The sequence below is a fragment of the Delphinus delphis genome, chromosome 10 (assembly GCF_949987515.2).
Source record: "Delphinus delphis chromosome 10, mDelDel1.2, whole genome shotgun sequence".
In the NCBI taxonomy this organism is placed as follows: Eukaryota; Metazoa; Chordata; class Mammalia; order Artiodactyla; family Delphinidae; genus Delphinus; species Delphinus delphis.
Window position 1 is genome coordinate 91,281,689 of NC_082692.2, and position 24,014 is coordinate 91,305,702.

Sequence of the window (24,014 nt, forward strand, 5' to 3'; positions counted from 1 at the left end):
CTTAATGTTAGCCATCTGAGAGCTTAATAAAAACGAAGGACCCAAGAAGAGGGATCTTATTATGTAAAAGGATTCACCTTCAGCCCTTACATCTAGAAATTTATCCCATGGAAATAATTCACAGAGCAGACAAAAATTTACACACAAAGATGTTCGAAACAGCATTATTTAAAACATGCAAGGTGGAAACCAAGTCAATGTCCAATATATTCTGAGTCATTTGATCTCTTCCTTACAAATTGTTTCTCTGCTTGAATGAGTCAGCATCAGTTTCTTTTTGTTACTGAAATTCCTGACTGATATATATGGAACGAAATGGACAAACAAAATAATACACAACCAAAATAAAGAAATATTCTGACATAGTGGTTGCCTCTGGGTACTGGGATTCCTCCCTCCTCCCACTGGCTTCTAAAACCTTTCTAGTTTTCCAAGATGTCATCATTACAATAATTTATGAGTAAACATAACTGTAAGTACTGTCATAATTTAAAAAAAATTAAAAGGTGTATTTTTTTTTCCCAAAGGGATCACAATAGTAGTTGAAATAAGACACACATAAGTGAGAGCACAGGCCACAATGTGACAAGTGCTATCTAGAAGAACTTCCTGCCGTGGGAGAGTAGTGTATAAAGAATTACTTTACTAGATGGAGTCATACACTGGCCTCGAGGTTCATTGCTATCCAAACAGAAACATATAAAATCCACCTGAGTGGACCAAGTCTTGGGCCCAGCATCATGCTCTTGAGATTGGCCTTGTTTTATTATGAGCTTCCTGTGTGCTTGGGCCTCCTGGCAGCCTGACAGAGCACCTCCTCTAAGTTAGAAGACTTAGTTCTGGTTCTGCTACTTGCAGACCAGCAAAAACACATGTTAAATGGTTACTCTGATCCAAAATTGATACGCATGCTATCCTTTCATTGAATCTACAGCAATCTTGAGAGGCAGGTGCTATCATCCCTATTTTTTATGATCACAAGTCACTTTCTCCCATTGAAGTGGGAGGTTCAGGCTGAATAATCTTCTAGGTCCCAATCAGCTTTCATTTTCTATGACTTGGTGAACTCAGATCTTAGCTCACAGTGTGTTCCTTAACCTTTATCCTATCCGCTTGGTCCTCACCTCTCCACTGCCTAGATCTACCTCCAGATTTGTCCTTTAACTATAGATATGGAGCACTATTCTTGCTTCTTTGGACACCCCTCAGCTTCCCCCAAGACAGATGACGTGGAGAAGCAAGTCCATGGGGCGGGAAGATGAAGAATGCATGTAGGTTTCTCTAGACTAGTAAAATTAGGTGTGGCCTTGACTCCACTGCAGGCTGCAGGGGTTTTCCTGGCTGGATGGTAAATGCATCCCAGGATGAAAGTCTTTTCTTTGGAGACAGTAGACACAAGCACATAGAGATTTTCATTTTGATGCACAAGAAGGACTATTTATTAATGAAGTTTAAAAATAAGGGTAACTAAAACTTGGTTTTCATAAACTAAAATTGGGGTATTATTAGACTTTGCTAAAGACTTTCATTTTCTGTTCTATCAAGAAGTCTGGAAACCACCCAATGCTTTGGCAGTACGGCAAGTATGGCAGCATGAGAACGTGGAAGCATGAGGTGAAGGGGTTCCCAGCACTTTCTGGAAGGGTTCTGGATTACATGGACTGCGTCTGTGCTGTCTCAGTCGGTCTTGGTCCTGGACTGTTGCTCTCATTGTTTCATGAATTGATGTAATTGAGAAATTATTTGGGGATTTGCCCTTGCTGATTGATCATTATGTTGGCTGACTGAAGCATTTTCAGAGATGTGATTGTTACTGTGTTCACTCCATCATCTAGCCATCTTGGAGTTCTTTTGTTCTAGAAAGCCAGAACACATAGGATGGACAGAGGTAGGGCTTTTGCACTGCTGTAATAAGTCAAGAGCTAAGAAGTCAGAGAGCCAGTGATTTACAGTCCAGCTTGATGTCTTTTGTGCTTTATCACATGGCTATTGTACTCTCAGCAGGAGTCTCTCTGTGGTGGCTAAGATGCGTGGGCAGCCACCATATTCCAATCAAGCAAAGTGGCTGTTCTGCTTTAAATATATGTCAGGCCTGCCCCTGGAAAAGCAGAGCATCCTGGGATTAGCCAGGCCCTCAGCACAAGCTCTCACTGTGCCAGGCTTGGGCTTAAAAGAACAGAGTGGTGAAGCTCTTGTTATTCTGAAATAGTCAAGTGTAAATCTTGCTGATGATGGTTTGGCCCAATGCCTTGGGCAGAGATGTAATCAATGAATTTGAAAAGCCATAAGCCTTTTCCTGAAAAAGTATTTCCCACCTCACTCAGCTCAAGGGTCCCTTCATCCAAAAATCTTTCCTGATCGCTCCAAGCAACTATGGCATTTGCCACTTTATTATGAAATTTTATTTTTATCTGTCCCATTATCTGTGGAGTGTCTGCTGAGGACAGAGACCATGCCTCACTCATCTCTGTATGCTCCGTGAATAGCCCAGTGCTGGGATGGGGTTGATAAACAATTGTTGGACCAAATTCAACTTGAAAAAGAACGTGACAGACAGAAAAGTCCAGCCTCTGTCTATCCTGTCATAGTATGTGCTGTTAGAGGGATGGCTTACAGAGAGAACCCAATGCCACTTGCAGCAACATGGACGGACCTAGAGATTATTATACTAAGTGAAGTTAAGTCACACAGAGAAAGACAAATACCACATGATAGCATTTATATGTAGAATCTAAAAAAAAAATGAATCAAATGAACTAACTGACAAAACAGAAATGGACCCACAGACATAGAAAACAAACTTCTGATTACCAAAGGGGAGAGGGGCAGAGGAATAAATTAGGAGTCTGGGATTGACATATACACACTACTGTATATAAAATAGATAACCAACAAGGACCTACTGTATAGCACAGGGAACTCTACTCAATATGCTGTAATGACCTATAAGGGAAAAGAATTTGAAAAAGGGTGTATATATATATATACACACACACACACACATATATATATATGTATAACTGAATCACTTTGCTGCACACGTGAAGCTAACACAACACTGTAAATCAAATATACATCAATAAAAAAAGGTAGTATAGGCCTCCAGGCCCCAAGTTAGGACAAAAGAAAGGGGAAACACATGGAAGATAATGATTGTAATAATCTACCTTAGCTGAACGCTTTCTACCTGCCAAGCCCTGGGAGAGAGCTTCCATCCATTATTTCAGTTAATTCTCCCAATAGCCCCAAATGTAGGCATTTTTAAGCCCACTAGAAGGGAACCAGAGAGGTTAGGTTTGGTTATTAAGCCTACACAGCATGGAAGCAGCAGAGCTGGTAATTCAAATTCACACCAGTTTGTCTCCAAAAAGAACTTAGTTACTCTAGTTGAAGACCACGAGAGGCATGGTCTGACCACAGGTGGGACACACCCTGTGGGACAAGGGGCAGAGCAGGAGGGAGGCGGGTGTGGTGGAAGCCCTGGCAAATATGAGGGACATGCAGCCCTTAGAAACAGGAGCAAAGGAAGGATGTTGGGGGGAGGGTTGCAGCATATGCTGGGTGCAATAATGATCCTCCAAAGAGCTCCGCAACCCAAGCCCTGGAACCTGTGACTATGTTACCTTATGCGGCAAAAGGGACTTTGCAGATGTGTGAAACTAAGAATCTTGAGATGGAAAATTACCGTAGACTGTTGGGGTGGCTCAGTATCATCACTAGATAAGAAGGATGCAGGAGGGTCAGAGTCAGAGAAGGAGATGTGATGCAGAAGCAGAGGTGCGGTGAGGAGGGACCACGAGCCAATGAACTCAGTGGCCTCTAGAAGCTGGAAAAGGCGAGGAAACAGAGCCTCCCCAGGGCCTCCAGGAGACGCACAGCCAACACCTTGATTTCAGCTCGCTGAGACTGATTTTGGACCTCTGACCTCCAGAACAATAAGACGATAAATTTGTGTCCTTTGAGGCACCGAGTTTGTGGCACTTTATTACAGTGGTGAAAGGAAACTAATGCAGGGCAGAATGGTGAAGATACAGAGGTCCTGAAATGGAGACAAGATTTCTGAGGGCAGGTTGGTTTGGGGTGGGGATGGAGCCTTGTGTGGCTGGGCCAGTGTGTTCAAGGTAAGCCTGGGGTGCTTGTTAAATGCAGATCCCTGGGCCCCGCCTGAGAACCTCCCGATCGGACCGCCCATGCAGTGCCCCCCACAACCTGTGTGTGTTGCTGTGACAGAGGGTGCCTCAAGCTCGAGCCTACCCAGACAGATAAAAACAAATGAAAGCAGCTGACACGACAATATTGCTTTGCAATGGCCTTTGTGGAGAGGAAAATTCCTAGCAGATCTAGGATAAAGAGGTTGCTCACTGCCCCCCACCAGCTGTGCTCATGGAGGTCAATTACCCCTTCATGACATCTTTTTTCAACGATGCCCATGTTCCAGTGAACTCTTAGGTGTTGAGGACACACGATGGTGAACAAAACCAGCAACTGCATCCTCCCCGAGAAGCTACATTCTGGTGGGAAAACCACAACAGACTTGGATTTTTTAGACATGCAAGCACATGTCACAAATGATGAATGCTGGAACAGAAAACTCCAGGGAGCTGTGAGCCTCTCACGGGAGGAGCTGGCCTGTCTGGGGAGGGAAGCCCCAAACCCCTTCCTCGGGAAGTGATCCCTGAAGCGTGCGCAAGGGCCAACTACGGGGGAGGGGGGGGGGACACGGTGTCTGTGGGGTAGGGGACGGCATAGCGGGAAGAACATACGTAAAAGCCCTGAGGCAGGAGGGACCCGGCGGGCTGGAGGACAGGGCGTGAAGGTGAAGGTGGCTGAGGTGAGGCTGCAGGGAGAGCACACCCTGAGGACCACACTAAGAATTTTCCCCTTCCCCAGAGCAGGGAGTCACGCCATCAGGTTTGGCAATTAGCATTTGGCTGCCAGGTGGAGAATCTGACGGCGTGGGGAGGGGAGGGCGAGGAGACGTCTGAGAGCCAGAGGCTGCCCAGTGAGACTTGGCTCCCCCAACTAATTCCACAAGAGCGCCGCACAGATTCAGCTTTTAAAGGAAGTCAGATTTTTAGCTCACCCTACACTTCAGCCGGACGATAAATGAACAAGCGAGCTCTCACAGTTTCTCCAAATCTCAGCATGTGGACGCAGCGTCCACAACGAGGAAAGTGCAGTGGCTGTGTCTATAGGTGCTTCAACTGCATTCAGACAATTGTGTATAGGAAGGGAACAAACCGGACAGTTTTCCTATTGGTTATGGCTTTGGGAGCAGCGTGGGTCTAGGTTTCGATTGTAGAAAAGGCAAAGGACTGTTCTCACCCAAAGACAGTTACCATCTGCGAGAACAAAGTACAGAAATCAAAGCGACAGTCAGTAAAAGTAGCTTCAAGCACATGCGTAGAATCTGTGGTATTTTTCACCACAGTGACAAGGACGCCTGAAAGACCAGCTAAAAGAAGATAAGGACTTCAAAAAAAGGTAAAGAAGGAAAGATATTGATGTCACCTGCCATATTTTTATGAGCTAATATGACCAGAAAATACTGATGACTGTAACAGTTCCCTGGAGTCAGGAGACCTGTTATGAATTTTCCTGTCTCATTTACCACAATCCTGTACAGTTTTACAGTAAAGCCTCTATTTTTGGATTGGAGCATGAAGATAAAAATGAGTTAGATTGATCCGAATTGTTATCTGTTCTCCCTGGCACCTCCTGGCTGGATGACCTTGGGCAGGTAACTTAAACTCTCTTGCCTTTATTTTCTCATCGTTTCAGTAGGAATAGTGAGACTGTTCATCCTAATGGGCTGATGTGAGATGAGGTGTGATGATGTGGTGAAGCTTTACCGCAAGCGGGTACACGGCAAACACGTGCTTAGCTTAGCTATTTTAACTACTAAAGGTTAGCTATTTTGAACTGCTACACATCTCAAGCCTAGATTCAAGCCCGTTGTTGTTCCCCACTCTTTGCCTTCGTGCTCTCATGATAAGTATTAAGCTCTCTGTCTCTCAGCTCCGACCCCCTTCTTCTCTATTTGCGGTGATGGGGCCCGACATGGCCCACCAGGCTCGGCTTGGACAGCCGCCGGTAGGGGGCGCTAGCGGGATACTGCGAGGCTGGAGCAGTTGGGCGCCGAGCCTTCCTGCCTGCTTCTTGTTCCCAAGGCACCAAGCACTTCATTGCAACAGTGTGACTTTGCTCCCAGAGCAGCAATCAAATCCAGTTTGGAGCTTTTCCAGCACTCTTGCGTCCCGTCTCAGAGACCCAGCACCAGGTGGCTGTGCCTCTTCCTCAGAGACCCAAATTCCTGCTCAGCAGGCTGGGCGGGAGCCCCTTCTCAGGGTTTCTGAGTTTAATAGTGTCAACATTTCCCTGTGCTCCCCCGGTCCTGGGAGGCAGGTCGGGGCACCTCTTTCTGGCAGTTGCTCCCTCCGCGAGACCTTGGTGTTTTCTTTCGGTCTGATATTCCGTTACAGAGATGGCAGTTTTGTATCTAGCTAATAATTCTTGTATTAAACTCTCTCCTTGCAAGCAACCGGGGGTGGTTTATGTCTCCTGACTGGACCCTGACGGAAGCACTCTTGTGGTGTCTTTTGATGAAAAGAACTTCTTTTTTTTTTTTTTTTTTTTTTTTTTGCGATATGCGGGCCTCTCACTGTTGTGGCCTCTCCCGTTGCGGAGCACAGGCTCCGGACGTGCAGGCTCAGCGGCCATGGCTCACGGGCCCAGCTGCTCTGCGGCATGTGGGATCTTCCCAGACCGGGACACGAACCCGGATCCCCTGCATCGGCAGGCGGACTCTCAACCACTGCGCCACCAGGGAAGCCCAGAACTTCTTACTTTGAATATAATCCAACTTATCAAAGAACTTGTACAATTCTTTTGTAAAAAGTCCAGAAGAAAAATGAGCAAAACATTTGAACATGTACTTTCCCAAAGACGATATCCGAACGCCCAACAAACATGAGAACTCGTTTGACTTTCTTAGTAATTTAGGAAAATGCAAATTAAAACTCTAGGGGACCTACGAGACTGATTACTATTAAATATACTAAGAATACCAAACCTTCATGAGGATGTGGAACAATGGGAACTCTCCAACATGACAGGCAGGAGTATAAATTGGTTGCAGCCACTCTGGCAAACGTTTTGGAAGCGCTTACAAAATGCTCACACGTGTGACCCAGCTATTACATCGCAGGGATGTCCCCGGTAGAGACGCATGTACAAGAACGTTCATAGAAATATTTTCGGGGACAAATCCCATCTGGAAGTAACACAAATATCCTCCAAACACAGAATGGATAAAGAAATTGAAGTCTATTTATATAGGGTGATACTATACAGTAACAGAAATTGGACGAACTATAGCTATATAGAACAAGAATAATTCTAGCAAAACTATTGTTGAGCAAAAGAAGACAGAAAACAAAAAATGTAATGTGATTCCATCGATATAAGTTCAAAAACTGAAAAAAAATATTTGGTGTTGGAAGTCAGGATAGTTGCCACCCTTGGGGCTGATGTGAGGCGTATGGATGGGGAGGAAAACATAGGGGTTTCTGTGTTGGTAATGTTCTATTTCTTGAGCCATGCCTTTTGATTTGGGAAGTGGGCCCTACTTCAGTAAAAGATTAAAATATTTACAACCTGAAGTTTCCCACCTTTACTGGGTATTTAGTTTGAAAAATTACCAGCTTCTCCCTTACCATGCTTTAGCTTGCTTTAGAGAGTCATCTCTATCTTGGGGTTCTTGGAATCCCCTGAAGATCTAGAAGACAAAACAAAGTTGCTCTAACCATTGGTTGTGGTGCCAGATATCGTGTACTAAGAGAACACTCCTTCAGAGCAGAGTTTTACTTGGTTTCAAATCTCCAAGATTGACTGCCCTGTCTGCCTCAAGTAAGTGCTCAGTAAATATCTCTTGAATGGATGCTGGGGGACTTCGGCCTGGAATGTCTCATTACTATTCTCACCACTCTAATACAGTACCTTGCATAAAAAAGGCATCCAAACAGATATATTGAGTGTAGAAAAATGAATTTTTAAAGCATGATTATAAACTACATGGTGCTCACTGAAAGATCAAATTCTTTTGAACTTTTCCATAAACTGTCACCAATTTCCTAGGTAATGTACGTCACCGTCCAAATATATTTTTCTGCTTTGTTGTGGGTTTTTTTTCCCTGCCAAAGTTTTTAGACACCCAAGAAACTGTTATTTGATATCCTATTTTCTAAAAGTCACGAGGTGACATTACAGAGGTGGCCCGTCCTGCTCAGACGCAGACCAGCTGGCTGACTGTCAGCCGTCCTTTGAGCTATGCTTGGCCTCAGGTTATTCATCTCTTTTTTTTAGTTTCTAATTTCAGAAAGTATCTTTTTTTTTTTTAACATCTTGATTGGAGTATAATTGCTTTACAATGGTGTGTTAGTTTCTGCTTTATAACAAAGTGAATCAGTTATACATATACATATGTTCCCATATCTCCTCCCTCTTGCGTCTCCCTCCCTCCCACCCTCCCTATCCCACCCCTCTAGGTGGTCACAAAGCACCGAGCTGATCTCCCTGGGCTATGCGGCTGCTTCCCACTAGCTATCTATTTTACATTTGGTAGTGTATATATGTCCATGCCACTCTCTCATTTTGTCACAGCTTACCCTTCCCCCTCCCCATATCCTCAAGTCCATTCTCTAGTAGGTCTGTGTCTTTATTCCTGTCTTACTCCTAGGTTCTTCATGACATTTTTTTTCTTAAATTCCATATATATGTGTTAGCATACGGTATTTGTCTTTCTCTTTCTGACTTACTTCACTCTGCAGGACAGACTCTAGGTCCATCCACCTCACTACAAATAGCTCAATTTCATTTCGTTTTATGGCTGAGTAATACTCCATTGTATATATGTGCCACATCTTCTTTATCCATTCATCCGATGATGGGCACTTAGGTTGCTTCCATGTCCTGGCTATTGTAAATAGAGCTGCAATGAACATTTTGGTACATGACTCTTTTTGAATTATGGTTTTCTCAGGGTATATGCCCAGTAGTGGGATTGCTGGGTCGGATGGTAGTTCTATTTTTAGTTTTTTAAGGAACCTCCATACTGTTCTCCATAGTGGCTGTATCAATTTACATTCCCACCAACAGGGCAAGAGGGTTCCCTTTTCTCCACACCCTCTCCAGCATTTATTGTTTCTAGATTTTTTGATGATGGCCATTCTGACCGGTGTGAGATGATATCTCATTGTAGTTTTGATTTGCATTTCTCTAATGATTAATGATGTTAAGCATTCTTTCATGTGTTTGTTGGCAATCTGTATATCTTCTTTGGAGAAATGTCTATTTAGGTCTTCTGCCCATTTCTGGATTGGGTTGTTTGTTTTTTTGTTATTGAGCTGCATGAGCTGCTTGTAAATTTTGGACTTGTTAACGACAGAACATATGTGCTCTGCCAGTGACTATTCTTTCCTCCTGGCCAGGGCAGAGATTGCTAATCGATCACATAACACTCGTCCATTGAGCCCCAGTAGCCAAAGAATTCTTAGCATGGCATACCAGAGCCATACCAATCAATTGTAGTTGGCAACTATACAAAACCTAGTTATCAACCCTCACCTGAATGACATAAAGTCCTGTTCACTTCCAAAGTTCTATGGTTCCATGACCTATAAAAGGCAATATTCTCTGCAATGACTCCAAGGCACTGCATGATTTTAAAGTGCATTCAGAACAATCAAAGTAAGATAACATTTTATTACTCACAGTTTCAAAGTTAAGAGTATTTTGTGGCATTATCAATCATTGCAAATGGATAATCCACATACAGTACTCATTGAACGCAACTCGTCTTACATATGCATTTGACGTCTAGGATGAGATCTGAAACTAGCACAGGGACACCCATCAAGTATCAGAGTAGAATGCAGATACCCCAATTCTGAAATCCTCCCCAGTCCCTTAAGCATTAACAGTAAAATGAATTTTCCTAAAATGGTAGCACTTGACAGGTAAGCATTTTGGGTGGCTCTTCATTCAGAGAGTGAACTTAGAGGAATCAGGAATAAAGATCTGAGCAATCTGAGCAGAGGCTTGAGGTCTGACGTATCTGAATAACATCTTCAAATCAGGTTTCACATCAAATTCAAGTTTATCTAATGACTCTGGATGGACATCTACTGTTAAGTATATTAAGCTGAGTGTCTGGATAATCACTGTGTAATAACACGGCTCACACAGTGCTACCTGGATGAGAGGAGAGTGAGTGAGGAATTTGTGGTTTTCCCAAACACTGTGGTGATTAGAGTATCAAATCACTGGCGAGTAACGAGTGCTTTCCATTCCAGTCTTCTTGAAAAAGCTGTGTCCTCAGCCTAGAAGTGGAATGCCTTTTATTCATTCACCCAAGAGCTGGGATTACAAGTCCATTTTTTTCCCCTGTATCGGAGAACATGACTTCTGACCTCAAGAGACACAGTTCTCAGACTGACAAGGTAGTACATGGGCTGAAACTAAAACCACTTTTCATGATGCTTCAAGAGTCTTCACTCACAGAAAAGCATCATGTAGGTTCCAGTGTGCAGAGGGCATGAGCAAGTGCCTGGGGGTTGATGAATGGGGCCGAAATGCTGGCTCTGCCACTAGGATGCAGCCCTTAACCTCTGGAGTCCGTTTCCGTGTGTGTGATTCGAGGAATGAACTAGACACTCCTAAGGTTGCTTCCAGCTCTATCATTCTAAATGGTGATCATTAATGCTAGTTAAGGGATCAAACAAACTAGTGATGATATCCACACTTCCAGATAATTTAGGCCACAGTAGATTGTAGACCACGTTAAAGCAGAGATTCTGTTTATTATTTGGGGATGTGTCTGCCAGTCTCTAGTCAGCCTGAGCTGACAGCTCATGTGTCAGCTCGTACATCCAGCTGCCTCGCCTTCCACGGCTGTCCCCTCAAATCAGGGTCAGTTTCCTGGTTTGGGGAGCAAGACCTCAAAACGTGAGGTTTTGAGGTAGGCTGAGGCAATGCAGATTCTAAGACACTGTGATAAACGTTTACTCTCCAATCCTGCTTTCTTCTCATTGATGAGAACGTCTGCTGTAGCAGAAAGAGTATTTCAGGTTTTGTTTTGGAGCAGTTCCTGATCCTTTGAGCCTCAGTTTAGTTCCCTGCAGGTGAAAGAGGCGGCCTGGGAGATCGTGACGGTCCCCTTCTGTTCTATCATTTCACACGTATCTGGATGCTACTTTTGGCTTCCAAGTTCCTCAGACCCAGACTCATTCCGTTTATGATGCAGAGCTACATGATAGAGGCTAGCTGCCTCAGAAGGTCCTTTTACTATTTGTACCGGGTGTACCCACTGCAACTGGCTTAGCCTGAGTGGCATTTGTTATGAGTTATCAAGTGTGTTTTTAGACCATTCAATGGTTTTCCTAGGGGTGCTGAGAAATCACTCTAGCTGAATATACTGGTATATGTACATATACATACACATATATGTACACACACACACACACACACACACACTTCAAAGGAATTCTTTAGAGACCCAGGTCAAAACGTCTAAAAGTGAGGATCCTGATGAGTTTGAGGCCAGGTCAAATGACCCTCACGAGTCCTCTCCCAGGAGGTCCTGGTTTTCCCACCCAATGAGCTATGGAAAGTACCAAACTCCTGACTAGTACTTAGATTCTTCGGGCATACTTGTTAGTTTTCTATTGCTGCCACAATAAATCACTACAAATGTGGCAGCTTAAACAATACAGGTTTATTATTTTACAGCTCTGTAAGTCAGAAGTCCACTTCGGGTCTGGCTGGGCTGCATTCCTCTCCGGAAACTCCAGGGAAGGCTTGAACCTTGCCTTTCGCAGCTTCTGAAGGCGGCACGTGCTCCCTGGCCCCGGGCTCCCTTCCTCTGTCTTTAGAGCCACCAGTGACCTCTCTGACCCCCCTTCCATCATCACATCTCTCTTTCTGATCACAGTCAGGGAAGGTTCTCTGATTTTGAGGACTCGTGATTAGACGCAGCCTACCTGGATGATTCCTGTTAACCTCCCCAACTCAAGGTCCTTAACCTAATCACATTTGCAAAATACCTTTTTCCATGTAAGATAGCACAGTTTTGGGGATCAAACACAGACATCTTTAGGGGGCATAATTCCACCTCCCCCAATATACTCAGTGGAGGCCTTCAGGAAAGTCTGTTTTTTGCTCCCAAGGATGAGGTATGGGGGGAAATCCAAAGCCTCGAAGTGATTCTAAAAAACATGTACAGCCAACACGGCCTTGGAGACCATCTGGTGAAACCTCTCACTTTACTGGTGAGGAACCTGGGGCCAGACAGGGGCGTTACTTGCTCAAGGTCACACGATGATTACAGAAGAGGGGCTGTCGGTGGAATCCAGCTGTTCTGGCTCACAGCCTACCCTGTTTCCACTGCCCCCCTGTAGCCCTTCTGACGGGACTCTCATGGCAGACGAGCATTTTGTGTTTATAAAACCATCGATGGGAGGCTTTGTTCTACTTGGAAGAAGAGTTTTGAGTGAGAACAGGAATTTGTTAAAAGGTTTGTTATGAAATGTCAAGATGGTTTGCCATTTTACAAAAATATCATTTTTAATCCCAAGTGACAAAATTACTCTGTTTCTAAAGAGAGATGGTATTTAAATAAAGGTCACAGAAAATCAGGGGGCAAATGCAGCATATGATGTATCAGAAATTTAAAGAGAAATTCAAAGAATCTGTGGAAACCTTAGAAATTTCACCATTCTCTCTTCTACTCTGGTGCACCCTGTCTTTAAGTTCCTGAATATACATAATCTTGCATCATTCCATCCAGCATCCCACCCATCCACCCATCCCTCATCCCCACCCTACAAGCTATCCACTGCATACCGACCATGTGCCTGGGGTGCTTGGGAAACAGTGGTGAAGAAGACAGAGGCCACACACTCCTAGGGCTGAGAGTAGTAAACAGCGGTGTCCCAAGGTGTGTTCTATGCCTCACCTGGTTACCAGACTCCTGGCTCCTACACATCTATAGACATAGAAGGAGCTGGACCCAGGACTCTGCATTTTAGCAAGCTTCCCAGGTGATTTTAATAAACATTAAGTTTTGGATCCTACTGTTGTAAATAACAATAATTCAGCTGGTAGAGCCCCACTTCCATACTCTCTCCAGGGTTCACTGGGATCCCCAGCAAGCGTTGAGCAGGCAGGAGGAGGAAGAAGGGCCAACCAGAGCACATCCCCTCCCCTAAAGATGAGCCAGACTTTACTACGGTGGTTAATTCCTCTGCACCCCATTTTCCTTTGGGAGGTTCTTGAACTTTCAGTAAAGTGGATAATGCCCCTAGAAGGATCTTCGGGAACCTACAAGATTGCTCTCTAAATTGAATGTACTAAACTGAACATGAAATCTGCACCGTGTCCACCTCAAATCCACGTGCAATTCAGTTATCTTTCCACCATTTCTTCTGCCGCTCAAGTAGGTTTGCATGATAAGAATATGTATGTCAGGAAACACTTGGCATTTGTCAGACGTCAAAGTACAAGTGTAGTACTATGATTGAAAATGAATGCTTCATATGACATGACTAAGTTCATGTCCAAGAAAGCAGAGCCCGAGCACTTTGCTTCCAATGCACTGACACCTACAAGCTCAGCGAGTTATGAAGTTCACAATGGTGGGGCTTAAGTCAGTTATCTAAACGTCACTTAATAACCCAGTGGAATCTGGCAAACATCCAAATGTGTATTTCCAGCTGTTCTTTGACTTGACTGTTGATTCTGAAAGGCACCAGCTTACTGCTAAAGACCGCAGCCTAAATAAGGGGGCTTTTAAAACGAATGCCACCCCACTGAAAAACGGATGCATGCTAGCAGTTTTACTGTCAGAAGCATGGCCTCAAAAACTGCAGTTTCTGAAACTACCGGGGATATATCCATACCACTTTGACTGAATTTCTTGAAAAATGTTAGTCTACTTAACTCAGAGAGAGTTTTCTAATTTGGTTGTTCATATAAGTGCTTTTCTTAAATTTCAGGTTTTATTATGAAGTATTTTTAGTTCAACTAAATTCACTGACAAATATTTGTTGAGTGTCTACTAAAAGCACTGCGGGTACAAGGGTGAAAACCACAAAAGCAATCCCTAATCTTGTGAAATTTACTTCATTTTAAAAGCAATGCTGGAGGAAAAAGCAAATAAAAATAATAGGAAATTATAAAAAATAAATCTGAAAGAAATAATAAGGGGCTGAAGTAGAGAAGGATGAGGGTTGAGGGGGGCCCCCTTGAGTTTGGGTGGAAAATAAAAGCCTTCCCAGCTGTCATCACAGACCTGGACAATTTCTCAAGCTTTGTTTATGAGTAAGAACCTGATAGTTTCGTATCTATTAAACTTTTAATTGCCCTTCATTTCATAACAAATATTTCACAACAAGCATCTAGTTAATTTTCACTTTGAATTCTAGTTAATATTCATGGCATCAGAATTGGTATCTAATGATTGAAGGTAATGAGAAATCATGATATTGATATTTTTCAAATTTGTTGTTCATCTTTCAAAGCGAAATTTAGGCCAGGTGCACCAATACCCATTTGCCACCAGATGGCGCAGTTGACACTTACAGAGAGTGCATAGGGGGAAATTGGATCTCTCGCTCGCGCTTTCTCGCACACACACTCTTTCTACTTAATGAATAAAGAAACGAAAGCAGATGGGAAAAGAAAGGCATTAAAAATTGCTCAACTAAGTTTTTAAAAGTGGAAAAATTTCCCCTAACCTTGCCTGTGAAAATTAATAAGTGGGTCAGTAGCCCCTCCCAAGAGGTCTGACCCTACATACTGATGCTAATGATTTGAATTCATCAGTCCCCAAATCATATTTACCACTAGAATAACCTTATTCCCTCTCACCAAGACAAGAAAAAAGAAAGAAAGAAAGAAAGAAAGAAAGAAAAAGAAAAGAGAAACCAAGAAAATATTCTCTTGGTTATTTTTAAAGCCCCACACTTTAATGCGTTAGACCATGGTGAGAAATTTCTGCATTTTAAATCATCAACATTTTCATCTTCTGCTGTAAAGCAATTATACTCCAATAAAGATGTTAAAAAAAAAAAAGGGAAAGGAAATCCTGCTCTTCGTTCTTCAGCTAGCTCTCACGGTGAACACTTTTCTTGTATATTTTCATTCCTATAAAGAAATTTTAAGAACTCCTTGCGTTGGCTCTATAATTTAGCATCTGGATTTTCACATTATTCTCATAACCCCACTCCTTTGTACGGGCAACTTCTAACTCCCCCATCCACCTGCCCCAGCAACTAGCTTCAGAAACCTCAAGTACCCCATTGATTTTCTAAAATTCTTACCTTTGCTTTCAAAGGGTTTTTATTTCTATAGAACTAGAATGATTTCTTATGCCTACCCTTGGTCTGGACACACCTCAGATAAATTTCAATTTCATTCTGCTCTGCATTACAGCCAATATCTTCATCTTCACATTCTGCTACTTGATTTTCCTCACAGTATGGAGCCTTAATGGAAATGAGAGCAGGTCAGAGTCACCTTGTTTTAGTCACGTTTCCTTGTTTTAGGTGAAAACACTTCATACTTTTTATTTGTCTTGTAGGCGCTACGTGACTGGCATAAAATCAGGGATCTGGGCCACTAGTACTGACTTCCACACATTAACCGTGTGACCTTGTCTGTGACCTCTTTGAGCCTCAGAGTCCTCTGTAAAATGAGAGCCTTGGAAACATGCTCTTGGAGACCTCTTCTGGTTCTAACATTTTCTAATTCTGTAAATCAGTGGCTTCATACTTTACCCAACCTCCTCCAACAAGGTGTTTTCTGACTCATAACTAATACATGCAAGGCTGCTCTGGTGGAGTACAGAATGGGGTGGTAAAAAGGAGAAAAGGGGTAGAGGGCCCTCCACTGCCCTCTCCTCAAAACCCTGTCTCCCCTGCACAGATATCCCAGAGGCAACAAAACTGGACTGAAACTTCACCTACTTAAGATGACTTCACTGGATTTTGTAAGCCATCTTAAGTCCCACTTGGAGCAATGCAGGGAATAACTATGACACATACATAATGATATTAAATCGTAAAGAAACTTAGCCTCTAAAAAACTTAAAGACATCGCTCCTTGACAGAGAATACAGGAAAGACAGCTGCTCCCAAGAGCATGAAAAGAATATCAGTCTTTGATTCCCCAAATCATTCCCCAGGCTAGTGGTTCTCAGACTTCAACGGTACGTCAGTATCATCCTAAGTGTTTGTTAAAATACTGATTGCCGAGCTCCACTTCCCTAGAGTTTCTGATTCTGCAGGTCTGAGGTGAGGCTGAAGAAGGCACATTTCTGTCGAGTTCCCAGGTGCTGCTGGTCCAGGAAGTGCACTCAGAGAACCACTGGTCCAAGCAAAGCAGAGAGCCCGAGGCACACTGCTCACTGTTCAAGTTGCTTGTTACCTGCTTAGGACTCTGGGGTGGAATAATGGTCCCCACACGTGTCTACAGGCTAATCCTCACAACCTACGAATATGTTACCTTACATGGCACAAAGGGACTTTGCTGATGTAATTGAGTTAAGGATCGTGAGATGCGAGATTATCCAAGATTATTTGGGTGGACCTAACCTAATCACAAGCATCTTTCTAAGAGGGAGGCAAGAGGGTCAAGGGGAGAAAAAGGGAGATAGAACAACAGAAGCAGAGGTTAAACCAATGTGCTGTGAAGATGGGGGAAAGAGGCCAAGGAAAGCAGGAGGAATCTAGAAGGCGGAAAAGGTAAGGAAACAGCTTCTCTCATCTGGCTATTCATCTCTATCCTTTATTATATTCTTTATAATAAAGCAGTAAACTATGTTGTCCTGAGTTATGTGAGCCATTCTAGCAAATTATCAAACCCAACTGTTGCAGGAACCCCGATTAATAGCTGGTTGGTTAGGGCACAGGTGACAACCTGGGTCTTGTGGTTGGCATCTGAAGTGGGGCAGTCTTGTGGGTCCGGACCCTTAACCTGGGGGTTCTGGCCTAACTCTAGGTAGTTATGTCAGAACCAAACTGAACTGTAGGACACCCAGCCAGTACTACAGAATTGATTGTTGTGGGAAAAAGCTGACACATCAGGTGACAGAAGAGCTCTGCATGAATAGTAGAGGCGAAACACAGAGTTCTTCCTATGTATACATTGTCTCCCCTGTCTGGCTATCTCATTTTAATAGATATGAGAAATTTCACCATGTTCATAGAAGTGGGGAAAAGCCCGGGCCTGGCATGAGACTGAACTTGGAGTCTATCATCCCTTTGGTTACACCAGGCATTTCAGAATATCTGTTTTCAAAAAGACATGCCAATCTGCTGCTCAGGGTGTGAATTTGTAAGCCTACCTGCTTCTAATACCATCCAGCAATGTCTGATGTACAGAATTTACACAATTAGAGGCACTTAATATATGTTTTCTAAATCATTCATTATTACATCCCCAACAATGGTACACTTAGGAAGAAATGCATTTGTTTGTATCTGGTGCCTCTTAAATCATGCCTGTTTTAAGGACCAATGAGTGGAAAATTTCTAAAAAATCCCTGATTCTTCCTAGTTCATAAAACATACATAATTATACTCTGTAAGAACAGAAAGCTTAAGGATTTTCCCATCCCCTTTTCAGGGCAAGGAACTGGGCAAATCTTTACAACTTAAGCTGGAGTCTTTTCCAGATACATACAAATTATCCAAGTTCTAGTGTTCAAAACTGAAAAACAAAAAAACCAAATATCTGCAGTCAAACATATACTCCCACCAAGTTGCAAATACATCTCTCAAATTAGACTCCATGGCCTGCATTTCTTTTTTCTTCCTGCACCACCGTCTGCTTACGTGCTAGAAATTTGCACTTTCCTATATGGTAGCCACTAGCCAAGTGTGGCTATTTAAATATGTTATTTTATTTATTTATCTATTTACATCTTTAGTGGAATATAATTGCTTTACAATGGTGTGTTAGTTTCTGCTGTATAACAAAGTGAGTCATCTATACGTATACATATATCCCCACATCCCTTCCCTCTGGCGTCTCCTGCCCATCCTCCCTATCCTACCCCTCTAGGTGGTCACAGAGCACTGAGCTGATCTCCCTATGCGGCGGCTTCCCACTAGCTATCTATTTTACATTCGGTAGTGTATATATGTCCCTGCCACTCTCTCAATTAGTCCCAGCTTACCCTTCCCACTCCCCATGTCCTCAAGTCCATTCTCTACGTCTGCGTCTTTATTCCGGTTGTGCCCCTAAGTTTGTCAGAACCATTTTTTTTTTTTTTTTAGATATCATATATATGTATTAGCATATGATATTTGCTTTTCTCTTTCTGACTTACTTCACTCTGTATGACAGACTCTAGGTCCATCCACCTCACTACAAAGAACCCAATTTCGTTTCTTTTTATGGTTGAGTAATATTCCATTGTATACATGTGTCACAACTTCTTTATCCATTCATCTGTTGATAGACACGTAGGTTGCTTCCAAGCCCTGGCTATTGTAAATAGTGTTGCAACGAACACTGTGGTACATGACTCTTTTTGAATTATGGTTTTCTCAGGGTATATGCCCAGTAGTGGGATTGCTGGGTCGTATGGTAGTTCTATTTTTAGTGTTTTAAGGAACCTCCATACTGTTCTCCACAGTGGCTGTATCAATTTACATTCCCACCAACACTGCAAGAGGGTTCCCCTTTCTCCACACCCTCTACAGCATTTATTGTTTCTAGATTTTTTGATGATGGCCATTATGACCAGTGTGAGGTGATATCTCATTGTAGTTTTGATTTGCATTTCTCTAATAAATAGTGATGTTGAGCATCCTTTCATGTGTTTGTTGGCAATCTGTATACCTTCTTTGGAGAAATGTCTATTTAGGTCTTCTGCCACTTTTGGACTGCGTTGTTTGTTTTTTTGATAATGAGCTAGATGAGCTGCTTCTAACTTTCGGAGATTAATCCTTTGTCAGTTGCTTCATTTGCAAATATCTTCTCCCATTCTAAGGGTTGTCTTTTCGCCTTGTTTATAGTTTCCTTTGCTGTGCAAAAGCCGTTAAGTTTCATTAGGTCCCATTTGGTTATATTTTTCTTTATTTCCATGTATCTAGGAGGTGGGTCAAAAAGGATCTTGCTGTGATTTATGTCATAGAGTGTTCTGCCTATGTTTTCCTCTAAGAGTTTGATAGTCCCTGGCCTTACATTTAGGTCTTTAATCCATTTTGAGTTTGTTTTTCTGTATGGTGTAAGGGAGTGTTCTAATTTCACTCTTTTACATGTAGCTGTCCAGTTTTCCCAGCACCACTTATTGAAGAGGCTGTCTTTTCTCCATTGTATATCCTTGCCTCCTTTATCAAAGATAAGGTGACCACATGTGTGTGGGTTTATCTCTGGGCTTTCTATCCTGTTTCATTGATCTATCTTTCTGTTTTTGTGCCAGTACCATACTGTCTTGATTACTGTAGCTTTGCCATATAGTCTGAAGTCCAAGACCCTGATTCCTCCAGCTCCGTTTTTCTTTTTCAAGATTGCTTTGGCTATGCAGGGTCTTTTGTGTTTCCATACAAATTGTGAAATTTTTTGTTCTAGTTCTGTGAAAAATGCCATTGGTAGTTTGATAGGGATTGCATTGAATCTGTAGATTGCTTTGCATAGTATAGTCATTTTCACATTGTTGATTCTTCCAATCCAAGAACGTGGTATATCTCTCCATCTGTTTGTATCTTTAATTTCTTTCATCAGTGTCTTACAGTTTTCTGTATACAGGTCTTTTGTCCCTGTAGGTAGGTTTATTCCTAGGTGTTTTATTCTTTTGGCTGCAATGGTAAATGGGAGTGTTTCCTTAATTTCTCTTTCAGATTGTTCATCATTAGTATATAGGAATGCAAGAGATTTCTGTGCATTAATTTTGTATCCTGCTACTCTACCAAATTCATTGATTAGCTCTAGTATTTTTCTGGTAGCATCTTTAGGATTCTCTACATATAGTATCGTGTCATCTGCAAACAGTGACAGCTTTACTTTTTTTCCAATTTGGATTCTTTTATTTATTTTTCTTCTCTGATTGTTGTAGTTAAAACTTCCAAAACAGTGTTGAGTAACAGTGGTGAGAGTGGACAACCTTGTCTTGTTCCTGATCTTAGAGGAAATGGTTTCAGGTTTTCACCACTGAGAATGATGTTGGCTGTGGGTTTGTCATATATGGCCTTTATTATGTTGAGGTAAGTTCCCTCTATGCCTACTTTCTAGAGGGTTTTTATCATAAATGGGTGTTGAAGTTTGTCGAAAGCTTTTTCTGCATCTATTGAGATGATCATATGGTTTTTCTCCTTCAGTTTGTTAATATGGTTTATCACATTGATTGACTTGCGTATATTGAAGAATCCTTGCATTCCTGGGATAAACCCCACTTGATCATGGTGTATGATCCTTTTAATGTGCTCTTAGATTCTATTTGCTAGCATTTTCTTGAGGATTTTTGCATCTATGTTCATCAGTGATAATGGCCTGTAGTTTTCTTTTTTGTGTGACATCTTTGTCTGGTGTTGGTATCAGGGTGATGGTGGCCTTATGGAGATTCCCTTGTATATTACTTGTTGCTTTTCCCTTGCTGCTTTTAATATGTTTTCTTTGTATTTAATGTTTGATAGTTTGATTAATATGTGTCTTGGCGTGTTTCTACTTGGATTTATCCTGTATGGGACTCTCTGTGCTTCCTGGGCTTCATTATTTCCTTTCCCATATTAGGGAAGTTTTCAACTATAATCTCTTCAAATATTTTCTCAGTCCCTTTCTTTTTCTCTTCTTCTTCTGGGACCCCTATAATGGGAATGTTGGTGCATTTAATTTTGTCCCAGAGGTCTCTGAGATTGTCCTACATTCTTTTCATCCTTTTTCCTTTATTCTGCTCTGTGGTAGTTATTTCCACTATTTTATCTTCCAGGTCACTTATTCTTTCTTCTGCTTCAGTTATGCTGCTATTGATTCCTTCCAGAGAATTTTTAACTTCATTTATTGTGTTGTTCATACTTGTTCATTTGCTCTTTAGTTCTTCTAGGTCTTTGTTAAACGTTTCTTGTGTTTTCTCCATTCTATTTCCAAGATTTTGGATCATCTTTACTGTCATTACTCTGAATTCTTTTTCAGGTCGACTGCCTATTTCCTCTTCATTTGTGTGGTCTGGTGGGTTTTTACCTTGCCCTTTCATCTGCTGTGTATTTCTCTGTCTTCTCATTTTGCTTAACTTACTGTGTTTGGGGTCTCCTTTTTCGCAGGCTACAGGTTCGTAGTTCCTGTTGTTTTTGGTGTCTGCTCCCCATGGGTAAGTTTGGTTCAGTGGATTGTGTAGGCTTCCTGGTGGAGGGGACTAGTGTCTGTGTTCTGGTGGATGAGGCTGGATCTTGTCTTTCTGGTGGCAGGACCACATGCTGTGGTATGTTTTGGGGTGTCTGTGAACTTATTATGATTTTAGGCAGCCTCTCTGCTAATGGATGGTGTTGTGTTCCTGTCCTGCTAGTTGTTTGGCATTGGGTGTCCTTCAGCACTGGAGCTTTCTGGTCATTGAGTGGAGCTGGGTCTTAGCGTTGAAATGGAGATCTCTGGGAGAGCTCTCTCCGATTGATACTACGTGTGGCCAAGAGGTCTCTTGTGGTCCAGTGTCCTGAACTCGGCTCTCCCACCTCAGAGGCTCAGGCCTGACACCCAGCCGGAGCACCAAGACCCTGTCAGCCACACGGTTTTCCCTCTTGGCGCTGGACTCTGTGTGGACCACTGCACCGTCCTCATTACAGACAGATGCTTTCATGTAGGTAGATGTGGAAGGAATGTGTCACAACTGGTGGAGAGGTGGGGGGCTGGACAGCCCGATGAGCTCCAACAACAGGTGAAACAGTGCCAGTGAAACACATTGCAAGTTCTCCTAAATATGTTATTTTTAATTAAGTAAAATTAAATATTCACCTCCTCAGTAGGACTATCTGCATTTAAAGTGCTCAGAAGCCACATGTGGCTAGTGGCTGTCACAGTGGTCTGTACAGACATAGAACGTTTCCATCACCACGGGATGTTCAGTTGGATAGAGTTACTTCCGATGTTTCTCTACGCTACTAGCTACAAACCATTCATGGACAATGGGAAGGATTCCTTTTTTTATGATTTGATTCCAAGAATTTTCGAGCTAGAAGAAACACTGGAGTTGACCTAGTTCCTTCATGGTGATGTTAGCGACAGTTTACTGTTTCATAGCATCTGGGACCGGAGTTGGTCAATAAATGTATGCTGAGTGACTGAATGAAGGCTTTAGAGTTTACGGAGTGCTCATTTACAGAGCATCTCACTTGATCTTTACCAAAACTTTGGGGTGGGCTGGGCTGCTGATTCCATTTTGAAGATGAAGACACTGAGGATTGTACAATTTGGCCAGTACCAAACCAGCAAAATTAAAAGATGAACTGAAAACCATGTTTCTTAATCTAAATTTAGGGAGGAAGATGAGCTGCAGAACAGACAGTTTCTGCTACATTTTCAGGAACACACAGCAGTTGATAGCAGAGCTAGGACTAAAATCCATGTCTCCTGAAAGTGAGTCCAATGTTTTTCTAATTTACCATGACATCATGTGTAACTTTAAAACATATTTCTTATTTCTCTTTGCCAGAATTCTTTGTAGCTAGTTCTTAGCCTCTTAGACACGGAATTTGTGTCTTTGGTAATAATCTTCTAGACACTGCCTTCAAACTACTTGTACATTATATTAACAATAACAATATTTATTACTAGATCTTACTATATGCTAAGCTCTAGTCTAAAGACTTTACATTAATAATACCATTAAATCCTTTTCAGAACCCTATGAGGTAGATTCTATTATCGTCTTGTTTCAAAGGTGGGGAAACTGAGACATCAGGGGTTTGGGTAATTTATTCACAACTATCGGTGTAAACTCCTGTGGTGTTATTCCAGAGCCTAAGGGAGGGAATCTTATGAGACTTGATGAAGAGAAATGTCCCTGCGGGGCAACTGGAGGTTCCTAGAAGGGAATCACTGAGAAACCTACAAAAGTAGTCAACTAGAGAAAAAAATGCACCAAAGAGAAAGAGATAGATTCAAACATCCTCCAAGTGCAGAGGGTCCTGATGCCAAATCATGGCAGCATCAGCCACATGCGATTGAGCTCTTTTCACCTGCTTGCCACTCCCTCGTCCCAGGCCTGGAGGGTAAATCAGCTGTTGAGGACCAGGAGCCCAAGAAGTAAACCACGGGGCTCCCTCTGTCTCCTCTGGCTTCAGCAAAACTAAGAGACTCAAAGCACTACTGAGCCTGGGGCTGAGAATCTTTACTATCAGATAAGAGTTTAGAGCTTTGATTCTTGCACTGAAAGGAAGATTTTTTTTTTTTTTTTTTTTTTTTTTTTGTGGTACGCGGGCCTCTCACTGTTGTGGTGTCTCCCGTTGCGGAGCACAGCCTCCGGACGCGCAGGCTCAGCGGCCATGGCTCACAGGCCCAGCCGCTCTGCGGCATGTGGGATCTTCCCGGACTGGGGCACGAACCCGCGTCCCCTGCATCGGCAGGCGGACTCTCAACCACTGCACCACCAGGGAAGCCCTATGGGGAGATTTTATAATTATCTGCAAGTTCTGAGATCCGACCAAGATTTCATCCAAGTGGTGAATTCGAACATATAATGGGAGACAATAAAGTTGTCTTCTGCCTGCATGTCATTGAGCCCAGCTACGTAAGAAAAGTGTTACAGAAGTTAAAAAGCGAAGTTTGCTGCCATACAGGCTTTAGGACTTTCTAATTTTATCCATATCTCTACTCAGCTCAATTTGCCAACTCTCAGACTAAAGGCTGGGCTATTTTAAAAGCCTGAGGGGAAAATCTTTCACAATCTATGCTGCCCAACTTCTTTTTGGAATAGTAGCGAGGAAATGGATTTCTCCCAATGAAAATGTCGGGAGAGAGTTCGT

At 42.6% G+C, this 24,014-nt stretch overlaps 1 protein-coding gene across 8 annotated transcripts in view; it reads right to left on the reverse strand.

Annotated features, from left to right (window-relative positions):
- CRBN (cereblon) overlaps positions 1-24,014 on the reverse strand; it is a 959,169-nt gene that overhangs the window by 42,316 nt on the left and 892,839 nt on the right. The window contains exon 2 of one of the 8 annotated variants that reach the window (XM_060022935.1): positions 7,716-7,777. The exons of the other annotated variants lie outside the window; for them this stretch is intronic. Within the exon in view, the coding sequence (XP_059878918.1) occupies positions 7,716-7,718 (3 nt within the window). The 5' untranslated portion in view covers positions 7,719-7,777. The remainder of the gene's footprint in view (positions 1-7,715; positions 7,778-24,014) is intronic. 8 annotated transcript variants of the gene reach the window in all.